General features: G+C 35.2%; 1 protein-coding gene across 3 annotated transcripts in view; it reads left to right on the forward strand.

Moving 5' to 3' along the window:
• The window catches only part of LOC131955437 (phosphatidylinositol 4-phosphate 3-kinase C2 domain-containing subunit beta), a 28,325-nt gene extending 18,497 nt beyond the window's left edge, over positions 1 to 9,828 (forward strand). For all 3 annotated transcript variants that reach the window (XM_059319559.1, XM_059319557.1, XM_059319558.1), the window contains exons 28-36: positions 1,564 to 1,670; positions 2,021 to 2,146; positions 2,561 to 2,636; positions 3,387 to 3,523; positions 3,679 to 3,784; positions 3,973 to 4,060; positions 4,864 to 4,982; positions 6,535 to 6,657; positions 7,069 to 9,828. In XM_059319559.1, the coding sequence (XP_059175542.1) occupies positions 1,564 to 1,670; positions 2,021 to 2,146; positions 2,561 to 2,636; positions 3,387 to 3,523; positions 3,679 to 3,784; positions 3,973 to 4,060; positions 4,864 to 4,982; positions 6,535 to 6,657; positions 7,069 to 7,254 (1,068 nt within the window). In that variant the 3' untranslated portion in view covers positions 7,255 to 9,828. The remainder of the gene's footprint in view (positions 1 to 1,563; positions 1,671 to 2,020; positions 2,147 to 2,560; positions 2,637 to 3,386; positions 3,524 to 3,678; positions 3,785 to 3,972; positions 4,061 to 4,863; positions 4,983 to 6,534; positions 6,658 to 7,068) is intronic.
• Positions 9,829 to 12,287: the final 2,459 nt, after the last annotated feature.

Raw genomic sequence — 12,287 nt, forward strand, 5'->3', positions numbered from 1 at the left:
GTGAGTGTGGGACTAACATCTTTTTATATTGGTGAGTGTGGGACTTGTTCATGTCTTTTTATATTGGTGAGTGTGGGACTAACATCTTTTTATATTGGTGAGTGTGGGACTTGTTCATGTCTTTTTATATTGGTGAGTGTGGGACTTGTTCATGTCTTTTTATATTGGTGAGTGTGGGATTTGTTCATGTCTTTTTATATTGGTGAGTGTGGGATTTGTTCATGTCTTTTTATATTGGTGAGTGTGGGATTTGTTCAGAAGTCTTTTTATATTGGTGAGAGTGGGATTTGTTCATGTCTTTTTATATTGGTGAGAGTGGGATTTGTTCATGTCTTTTTAAATTGGTGAGTGTGGGATTTGTTCATGTCTTTTTAAATTGGTGAGTGTGGGATTTGTTCATGTTTTTTTAAATTGGTGAGTGTGGGATTTGTTCATGTCTTTTTATATTGGTGAGTGTGGGATTTGTTCATGTCTTTTTAAATTGGTGAGTGTGGGATTTGTTCATGTCTTTTTAAATTGGTGAGTGTGGGATTTGGTAAGAAGTTTTTTTTATATTGGTGAGTGTGGGATTTGTTCATGTTTTTTTAAATTGGTGAGTGTGGGATTTGTTCATGTCTTTTTATATTGGTGAGTGTGGGATTTGTTCATGTCTTTTTAAATTGGTGAGTGTGGGATTTGGTAAGAAGTTTTTTTTATATTGGTGAGTGTGGGATTTGTTCATGTCTTTTTAAATTGGTGAGTGTGGGATTTGTTCATGTCTTTTTAAATTGGTGAGTGTGGGATTTGGTAAGAAGTTTTTTTTATATTGGTGAGTGTGGGATTTGTTCATGTCTTTTTATATTGGTGAGTGTGGGATTTGTTCAGAAGTCTTTTTATATTGGTGAGTGTGGGATTTGTTCATGTCTTTTTATATTGGTGAGTGTGGGATTTGTTCACATCTTTTTTTTTTTTGGAAAGTGTTGGATTTATTTACGTCTTTTTATATCTGTGAGTCTACGATTTAGTTACTATTTTTACTTTATTCACATTATTAAAATTTAACAAATATGGACCTTTGAATAAAAATACCAATTAGTAATTTTTAAATGAAGCCTCAAAATTTTGTCGTAAATACTACCACAGTGAACTAAAGAGCTGTTTTCCAAAATTTAAGTATATTTTTGTGGTTTTGAGATATTTAAAAAAAAAACCATTATGGGTAAAGTATTATTTCTGGTAAAAAATTTGATTAATTTGTTGTGTTACAAAACATTTGAACATGAACTGTAAGTAGCTTGAACATCCTTGCCAGTTGCTAAACTCTTTATGAACACTGTCATTTTTTCCATAACTTGTTTACATCTTTTACTCACTATGAACTGGTTGATATAATTATAATTGAACACGATTCACAAGGTACAGATATTATATATTGTAACAATTCATTTTTTGGGTATTTGGTCATTTAACACATTAGGATATTGGTCAGTCAATGGCTTTAGACATTTGAAATCTCTTGAGCTGATGTCAGGTGATCCAGTCTAGTCATGTGATAACTGCGTCAATGTTTTTTTTGTTGAGCAGATGGCCAGATCAGGTATCCCAGGTGTAACAGACCAGGCGGTGCAGTACGTGCAGAATGCACTTTTACCTGGCCAGACAGAGGCGCAGGCTACAGCCACATTTACCAGGTAAACAGCCACATTTACCAGGTAAACATACACCTTTACCAGGTAAACCTGCACATTTACCAGGTAAACTTACACATTTACCTGGTAAACAGCGACATTTACCTGGTAAACTTACACATTTACCAAGTAAACATACACATTTACCTGGCAATAAGATACATGGTTCACATGTAGCGGCATGTTAAAGAATGCAGATTTATTAAACCCATTTCATATGTTAATTAATTTTAAAAATACAGACATAGTTTTGAAGACTTTAACTTCATTGTGTTAGATTAGATATGTGTGTGCATGAAGGTGACCAGAAAGATGCGCAACATGTACCTAATGTTTTCTCCCCCCTCCCACAGAATGATTGAAGAGAGCGTCAACTCTGTGTTTACATCCTTCAACTTTTTCATCCACAACCTGGCCCAGCTCAAGTTTTCTAGTCACAACGAGGGAACTCTTCTGTCTTTTGTACCCAAGTCTTATAAGTTTGTACACTTTTGCTTTCAACTTTTCCATATTTTGTATACAGTTATGATTTTTGATTTTGGGGAATTAATCAAATGTTTCCTTTATAAAACACTAATTTTATGCTCTATTATATGCACATTTTTTACATTAATTTGGTATGCAGTTCTTTTTCTACATGATTCTATTCTATTTTAAAAATGTAATATACGAGAAAGTTTAGGGGATATTGCTCCCACTTTATTTAATACACTATTTATTTGCAAAAGTTATTTTTTTTAACTTAAATGTATTTCTTGGTTTTGTAAAAAAAATAAGCCATTTATTTGAACAAAGAATGACAAAATAGGAGTTGACGTTGTATGATGTTTTATTATTGTTTATTGTATTCCATTTGTCCTGATGTGTCTTGTATTCCAAATTTTCTACTGCAGCAAAGACACAGATGGGAAAATCACCTCAGTAGAGCTAGTCAGATTTCAGAAGAGATACACACCAGACAAGCATTATGTAAGTCTTCACCAAACATTGTATATAGATAGAACTTCTTAGTTTTTTTTTACAAAATCTTTTCATTTGATGTACTTTGTCCGCAGATAATTTTCTGTCGGACAATTAATTTTTGTTTTAAAAAAAAGGTGGAAAACCTTTCTGCCTCTCAATGCTCTGTTTAATTTTGTCAAAATGGAAAAGGAAATTGCAAGTTTTCTTTTAATGTCAAGCTGGTGGTGATGTGTGTAGTGTGATGTCTGTGATGTGATGTCTTTGATGTGTTTTTGAGAGTTATTAAATGATGAATGTAGTGTAAGATTAGCAAATGAACTGATTCTAGGCTTACCTTAATTCAGTTATTGCATTTTATCAGGGCTTATTTATTTTAAAATTTTCGTTTCAATATTTGGAAATGTTCTAAAAACCTGAAAATACCAAAAATAGGTGGGGAAATCTGTTGCGTCCCCCCTCCCCACCTCTTGTAAAAAAAATATTCCACTCTTTTCTTAAGCGGGTAGTTACATTTTCACTTGACAAACATGTAAGTCTTGTAACACACCAGAATTTATTATCTCAAACCTTTGATTGAATTTCTAATTGAGTTTTAAAACTTTAATTGACTTTTCAGTTTTTTTATTAATTTTTAAAACTCCAATTGTTTTTTCCCCTGTTTTAAAATTGTTTAAAAATAATTGACTTTTCAGATTTTCTAATTAATTTTTAAAATTAAAAAAAAATTATTGTTTAAAACTCGAATTGACGTTTCAGATTTTCATATTGAAAGTGGAGAGGGAGAACCAGAAAGTGCCTATGTATATCTTCCGTCAGTTCCTGGAATTTGTGGAGTTCAGGGACAAACTTAATGAAATGTTTCCTCTCATTACATGGCCCAACTTTTCTAAAAGGTTTGTGTTAGATAACCTGCCAGATCTGTCTTGCTTTAGATAACTTGTACACTTTATAATGTACAGCTGTTGTGCAGTTTTTGATATTAAAGCCATGAAATATCTTGTATATTTTAAATGACACCACATTTAAAAAAGTTATTTCTGATTTCCAGATTAGTGTTTGGACGAAGCAATATAAGAAGTGTTGCAGAAAGTCGTAGGACAGAAATAATTAATTTCCTTCGTTTCTTGTGGACTTTGACTGCCGAGATATCAGAGGTTGGAGTTTTATAATTTAATATATTATATAATTAATAATTTTATAATTAATTTACATTAATTTAATATTATATTAATTAAATACAAAATAAATTTATATTGCTTCAATGATAATAGGTTCATTTTTAAAAAAAGGTGAATTGTTTTGTTGAAATATTGAGAAGTTTTTATATGTTTCCCTGTTGTAGTGTGAGCTGGTGTACACATTCTTCCACCCACTGCTGAGGGATGAACAGGAGACAGAGACAAATAAACTCAATGTCGTCAAACTCAGAGGTTAGGCTTTAGTCATACACAGTTTTACTCAATATAAACTCAATGTCTCAGAGGTTAGGCTTTAGTAATACACAGTTTTACTCAATATAAACTCAATGGCTCAGAGGTTAGGCTTTAGTCATACACAGTTGTACTCAATATAAACTCAGTGTCTCAGAGGTTAGGCTTTAGTCATACACAGTTTTACTCAATATAAACTCAATGGCTCAGAGGTTAGGCTTTAGTCATACACAGTTGTACTCAATATAAACTCAATGTCTCAGAGGTTAGGCTTTAGTCATACAGTTTTACTCAATATAAACTCAGTGTCTCAGAGGTTAGGCTTTAGTCATACACAGTTGTACTCAATATAAACTCAATGTCTCAGAGGTTAGGCTTTAGTCAAACACAGTTGTACTCAATATAAACTCAATGGCTCAGAGGCTAGGCTTTAGTCATACACAGTTGTACTCAATATAAACTCAATGTCTCAGAGGTTAGGCTTTAGTCATACACAGTTGTACTCACATTGGCTCTGTTTGCTGCTAGACACAAAATACATTTTTAGCTTGTTGGTTGGAAATTTATTCCAAGCTTTGGAAATGATAAAAAATGAGGTCCATTACAAAATACTAAAAAATTATGTTGGTTATGAAATGAAAAAATATGATATTTATTATGAAAGCATAAAATGTGTTTGACAAAGAGATTAAAAAATATGGTGTTAATAAAGTAATGATAAAATATGGTGTTGATAAAAAAGTTGATACAGTATGATGTTGATACAAAAAAATTGATAAAATATGATTTTGATTTGCCCCTAGAACCTGCAGTTCAGCGCTCCAACACAGCAGGTAGCACTGGAATTCTGGGAGAGATCAAACTTTCCATCCAGTACAAGAAAGATGCACTGCAAGTCATGATCATGCATGTCCGAGGATTGGTCAGTTTTATTTGTGTTAGGGTTGGTTAGTTTATATGAGGTTTGGTTATTTTGTGTTAGGGTTGGTTAGTTTGTGTTATGGTGGGTTAGTTTGTATGAGGTTTGGTTAGTTTTTTTTTAGGGTTGGTTAGTTTTTGTTAGGGTTTGTTAGTTTGTGTGAGGTTTGGTTAGTTTAGCCCATAACATTTTGACATGTAACACTTAATTGTGTTGGAAGAAATCCCTTCCAACTTTAAAATTAAGAATGACCATTATCTTTGTCCCCAGTCTGGCACCTACCTTACCTTTTGTCCCCAGTCTGGCACCTACCTTACCTTTTACCTGAGCATTATCTTTTGTCCCCAGTCTGGCACCTACCTTACCTTTTACCTGAGCATTATCTTTTGTCCCCAGTCTGGCACCTACCTTACCTTTTGTCCCCAGTCTGGCACCTACCTTACCTTTTACCTGAGCATTATCTTTTGTCCCCAGTCTGGCACCTACCTTACCTTTTGTCCCCAGTCTGGCACCTACCTTACCTTTTACCTGAGCATTATCTTTTGTCCCCAGTCTGGCACCTACCTTACCTTTTACCTGAGCATTATCTTTTGTCCCCAGTCTGACACCTACCTTACCTTTTACCTGAGCATTATCTTTTGTCCCCAGTCTGGCACCTACCTTACCTTTTGTCCCCAGTCTGGCACCTACCTTACCTTTTACCTGAGCATTATCTTTTGTCCCCAGTCTGGCACCTACCTTACCTTTTGTCCCCAGTCTGGCACCTACCTTACCTTTTACCTGAGCATTATCTTTTGTCCCCAGTCTGGCACCTACCTTACCTTTTGTCCCCAGTCTGGCACCTACCTTACCTTTTACCTGAGCATTATCTTTTGTCCCCAGTCTGGCACCTACCTTACCTTTTGTCCCCAGTCTGGCACCTACCTTACCTTTTACCTGAGCATTATCTTTTGTCCCCAGTCTGGCACCTACCTTACCTTTTACCTGAGCATTATCTTTTGTCCCCAGTCTGGCACCTACCTTACCTTTTGTCCCCAGTCTGGCACCTACCTTACCTTTTACCTGAGCATTATCTTTTGTCCCCAGTCTGACACCTACCTTACCTTTTACCTGAGCATTATCTTTTGTCCCCAGTCTGGCACCTACCTTACCTTTTACCTGAGCATTATCTTTTGTCCCCAGTCTGGCACCTACCTTACCTTTTGTCCCCAGTCTGGCACCTACCTTACCTTTTACCTGAGCATTATCTTTTGTCCCCAGTCTGGCACCTACCTTACCTTTTACCTGAGCATTATCTTTTGTCCCCAGTCTGGCACCTACCTTACCTTTTGTCCCCAGTCTGGCACCTACCTTACCTTTTACCTGAGCATTATCTTTTGTCCCCAGTCTGGCACCTACCTTACCTTTTACCTGAGCATTATCTTTTGTCCCCAGTCTGGCACCTACCTTACCTTTTGTCCCCAGTCTGGCACCTACCTTACCTTTTACCTGAGCATTATCTTTTGTCCCCAGTCTGGCACCTACCTTTTACCCGAGCATTATCTTATGTCCCCAGTCTGGCACCACAGAGCCACCTAGCCCGTATGTCAAGACTTACCTTTTACCTGATCCAGACAAGGTGACCAAACTGAAGACAAAGACTGTGAAGACAACCAATGACCCAACTTACAATGAACTGGTAAGTTTAGACACTTCAGTTTTTCAAGTTTATGACCCTTATGTTTATGGAAAATTTTTCACTTATAGCTGGTACCTTTGAACTACTGGCCTGTAAATAGTTCATTCAGTTTTGAATATTTTAAAATAAACTGCATATGCAAAAGTATAGAAGAAAAAGGGAGCTGCATAATTAATAACTGAGATAAATTTTCAGCATCACAATAAAGATGTATCAAATACATTAAAATGTCTACAGCATCACCATAACTAAAACAATAATTTATCACAGTAAAGATGTATTAAATATAACATTAAAATATCTACATTACAATAAGTAAAACAATAATTTACTGTATTTACCGAGTACATATTTACCAACATGATGTAATGTACAAGATTAGTCCTTCTATTTGAGTTGTTTGGTCTACAGCTCCAGTACCAGCTGTCGGAGCAGGAGATCAAGTACCGCATCCTGCAGGTGACTGTCTGGGACAGCGCTGTCCTGAAGGAGAACAACTTCCTGGGGGCTGTCTACATACGTCTGAGAGACCTTGACCTCTCCAAGGACAACACCTGCTGGCATAAACTGGGCAGGATCCAGATGCCAAGCTTTTAACAGTGCCCTGACTTCTGATAGATGCCCTGACTTCTGATAGATGCCCTGACTTCTGATAGATGCCCTGACTTCTGATAGATGCCCTGACTTCCGAATGATGCCCTGACTTCTGATATATGCCCTGATTTCTGATATATGCCCTGATTTCTGATAGATGCCCTGACTTCTGATAGATGCCCTGACTTCTGATAGATGCCCTGACTTCTGATAGATGCCCTGACTTCTGATAGATGCCCTGACTTCTGATAGATGCCCTGACTTCTGATAGATGCCCTGACTTCTGATAGATGCCCTGACTTCTGATAGATGCCCTGACTTCTGAAAATTGCCCTGACTTCTGATAGATGCCCTGACTTGAAATGTGCAAATGTTAAGAATTGTTAAGTTAATCATGTAGTTGCTTGTTACTTCCTTAGAGAGATGGGGATCACTTACTCACTGTTGTGTTAGATGTCATCAAAATTTTGTGTACCAACAAGCTCATCTTTTTTCAAAATCACTTTTCTGTGTGTACTCACTGGCATCTTACACTTTTACCATGGAATTCATCAAATATCAGGAAGGCCATATGTTGGCCAGATATTTGCTGGTGTGTGAGACCAATTTGCAAGTGACTAACTCTTCACCTGTTTGTGCCAAAGTTTTTCCAATGTTTGTGTTCACCTTGTTACAAACAAATCAGAGTGATCCTCTGTTAGGTCAATAGTACCCCAGGGTGTGCTTGTACACTCGGACACACCCTGGTGGAAACATGCCCCACCCCACCTGCCATATAACCCAGGCTACAAGGGATCCGAGCAAGTATAACAATAGTTCAGTGCCAAAGATGAACAAAAGTTTCTTCATAAGAAAAAAATGAACAAGAGTTCTCACAACTTTTAAATATTTATCTTAATTTTTAAACAAATATTGCAAAGAAAGATATAATTCAAAAGAATGAAATTTTGTATTTTATGTACTTTCTAACAGAGACATGTAACATTAGAACTGGCCTTAACTTCTTTTCCTAGCTTGCCATATAGTTGTATCTACATAAACCTTGTCATACTCTTTGATTTGGTTGACCTAAGTTACCAGTTTGCTATAGACTTATGGGAATTATTCTTATTTTTCCATCTAGTTGTATCTACATAAATCTTGTCATACTCTTTGATTTAGTTGACCTAAGTTACCAGTTTGCTATAGACTTATGGGAATTATTCTTATTTTTCCATCTAGTTGTATCTACATAAACCTTGTCATACTCTTTAATTTGGTTGACCTAAGCTACCAGTTTGCTATGTTGTGCTTTATGTGTTAAAGACTTCCAATGCCGTACAACTGCTGTAAGACAAAGTATTATTGTTATTTCACCTGTTACACACCTGTTCATTGCATGTAAATGTCAGTTTTCTTGCTCAATTTTATTTAGGCTTGTGATTGGTAGATTAGAAAAAAAAATGTTTCTAGCCAGTATGATGGAGCACGAGTAGTTTACAAGTAGTTTTTTCTTTGTTTTTGTTTCACTGGAGCTTCTACATTAGCTTTAATTACTGTGCTTTTCTAATTTTTGTTTTATTAATGTACTTTTAATTTTCTGTTTATTCTTATAAACCACAATGACTGGTGTTGATATATGTTGATCCTAAGGTCTTTAGCTGTGGTGTTGATCCTGAGGTCTTTAGCTCTGGTGTTGATATGTTGATCCTAAGGTCTTTAGCTCTGGTGTTGATAAAACTTGATATGTTGACCTATATCTGTGTTGAGCTAGTCCATTGATGATGTTTTCTTTGCATGTTTCTATTCCCTTGTTTATGGAGTGTCCTACTGTACTTTTAAAATCTTAGTTGATGAAATGGTGTCAGTTATAATTAGAAACTGGTCATTGAAACATTGTAAAAACACATTTTTGGAAGTTGTTGAAATTGTTTTTTTGAAAAGAACCAATCAGATCTGTTGTATTATGTGCCAATGGACCGACGTGTGATTTTAAATTTTCTTTTGTTTGCCTGTGAAATATATTTCTTTTTTCATTTATGTATACATCATTTGTATTTATTTTAATATTTAAAAAAAAATTATTCACAGAACTAAATTTGCTAGAAGCAGATGTATTTTGTAGATAGACAATTGTTCAGCTTGACATTTTATCAGATATGTTACCAGCACTCCTGTAGTCACAGGGTCAGATTTTTATGCCTGTTGAGGTTTGCCAAATTTCAGCTTGCCAGGTTGGAGCTTGCTATCAAGGAGCTTGCAATATTCTAGCCTGATTTTGTATACGTAAGTTTGAAGTTGAAAGAAAAGCTTGAGTTTTAACACATTTTTCAGTTTTAAAAACACTTTCCAATGTAAAAAAGATTCTATAAGATTATATTTAAAAACTTGACTGAACTAAAAATGTAAAGTGTATAAATGAGTTGTGTGCATATTGCTGAGCAGACTGTGACTGGGTGTTGGACTGTGTTAAAAAACAAACCACACCTCTATATCCTGTACATAACACATCTAATGTGCTTGTAAATCAAAGTTGAGTGCAATCTATTCATACACCTGTGGCAACCAATAGTTTTAATAAAGGATTATTTATTTGCACACTTTAGGGAGGCTCGGATTTTTGTTTGTCACTTGGTCAAGAAAATAATTTGTCTTGGGTAAAGAAAATGAACTTCTATTTAGTTGAAACATTTGTTGATCTAGCATTTGTTATAGTTGGAATACACCCCATAGAATATGGTCTTCTATTTGTGTTAGTGTTTAAGTTAATGTCTTGTTTATTGTAATGCAGGGGAAAATGTCTCTGGCACTGTCTGTCAAATGTAAGGACTTGTTAGTGGGGGGGGGGGGGGGGGGGGAGTGTTGGGGATTTAGCATCATCAAATGTAATATTCCTCAAGTTAGCACTTACAGACTTATTTTAAAAATAAGCTGCATTCAGGGGACACAACCCATTTTTCATTATTATTTTCCCTGGTTATGTCCCTTTCATATAAAATCTTTCTTTACCCTGTCTCAAGACGGGCCATTACTGATGGCCATGGTGTCTCAACTTGTTGGACCATTACTGATGGCCACTTTCTGGTGTCTCAACTTCACAGCCAATTATTGGAAGCCTAGCTTTAACTGCCCTTGCAAGGTGGCCAGACTACCTAAATGAAGTCTTTATTAATCCTGTTTACATTTTATCCACATATGTATAATAAATATTCACTAATATAATGTTTGTGTGAACATTAAGTTAATTACTATTGCTAATTAAGAATCCTTATAATAACCATTCCGTTTGGTAGACGTGGAATAATTTAAAAAATGATTCTATTACTAATTAATACAACTATGAATACTATTAATTAAATAATGTCAAACTAGAATGTTTAACATGTTATCAGTATAAATTTCTCTCATTAGACTAGGAACAGTTTTTTGTATGGTGTTTTCTTTGGATAGATTTTTTATTAGAATTTTAATTTGTTTTACACTCTGATAACCTAATCTTTGTTTAGTGTAGGCTTGTATTTGTTGCATGTATGTACATATTTTGTATGTCTTTGATTATATGTCTAAATTCTATAAATATGTATGTTACCCTTTTTCTATATGTGTATCTGTTGTTGAATAAGTATGTACGTTTCTTTTGTTTAGATAAGTATGTATGTATCAGTTTTTATAGGCATAATGTACCAGTTCTATGCGTATCATGTATGTCAAAGTGTTATATTTATGTGTTTCTTTTTGAAGCATATGTTGGTGCCTTACTTACAGTGATAAAGAAACAATTGTGTTGATGTTGTAAATCAAGGAACTGTTTTTGTAAAGCATTGTTTGACCAAAGACCAACTCTAATGTTTGCTTATGATGTGAACCAATGTTGTGTCACCTCCTGTTTAATATGAGATAACTTGTGGTGTCACCACCTGTGTTGTATGAATAATGATATAAATTCTTTTTATCATGGTACTCAATGAGATAATTATTGTGTCACCACCTGTACTATGTAACAAATCTTATGTCTCACCACCTGTATTGAATGAGATAACCATTGTTGTGTCACCACCTGTATTGAATGAGATAACCAGTTTTGTGTCACCACCTGTATTGTATAAAAGCCATTTTTGTGTCACCACCTGTATTGTATACAAACATTTTTGTGTCACCACTTGTATTGAATGAGAAAACCAGTTTTGTATCACCACCTGTACTGTATAAAACCTATTTTTGTGTCACCACCTGTATTGAAAGAGATAACTATTGTTGTATCACCAACTGTATTGTATACAAACATTTTTGTGTCACCACTTGTATTGAATGAGAAAACCAGTTTTGTGTCACCACCTATACTGTATAAAACCTATTTTTGTGTCACCACTTGGATTGAATGAGATAACCAGTTTTGTATCACCACCTGTACTGTATAAAACCTATTTTTGTGTCACCACCTGTATTGAAAGAGATAACTATTGTTGTATCACCAACTGTATTGTATACAAACATTTTTGTGTCACCACTTGTATTGAATGAGAAAACCAGTTTTGTGTCACCACCTATACTGTATAAAACCTATTTTTGTGTCACCACTTGGATTGAATGAGATAACCATTGTTGTGTCACCACCTGTATTGTATAAAAAAACCTTTTTGTTTGTCACCACCTGTATTGAACGAGACAACCTGAAGCATCGAACCCAGTTTTGTGTCAAGAATTTCTGCTGTGCTTGTGATATCTTATTTATTCTTTCTCTCTCTGACAACTACCAAAACAATAGCACTGGATTTTATTGGTATCTGAATAAAACTTGTAAGACTAAAGCTGTTTTTCTAAGGTGTAAGTCATAGCATACTCTCTTTTCTAGATCTGATCCTCTATATGTCAGGTAAAGTAGAGTATATCTGTTTAGCTACAATTTAAAGTGAATTGTATGAAGTTAGCCCATCACTTTCTTTGCTGTAAAATCAGGGATCTAAACGGGGCCAAACTCAAGGGGATGTGATGTCTCACATTGTGGGGTGTCACATTATGAGCTGTCACATTGTGATGTCTCACATTGTGGGGTGTCA

The sequence above is a fragment of the Physella acuta genome, unplaced genomic scaffold (assembly GCF_028476545.2).
Source record: "Physella acuta isolate Inbredline_101_S28 unplaced genomic scaffold, ASM2847654v3 ptg001066l, whole genome shotgun sequence".
Classification (NCBI taxonomy): domain Eukaryota; kingdom Metazoa; phylum Mollusca; class Gastropoda; family Physidae; genus Physella; species Physella acuta.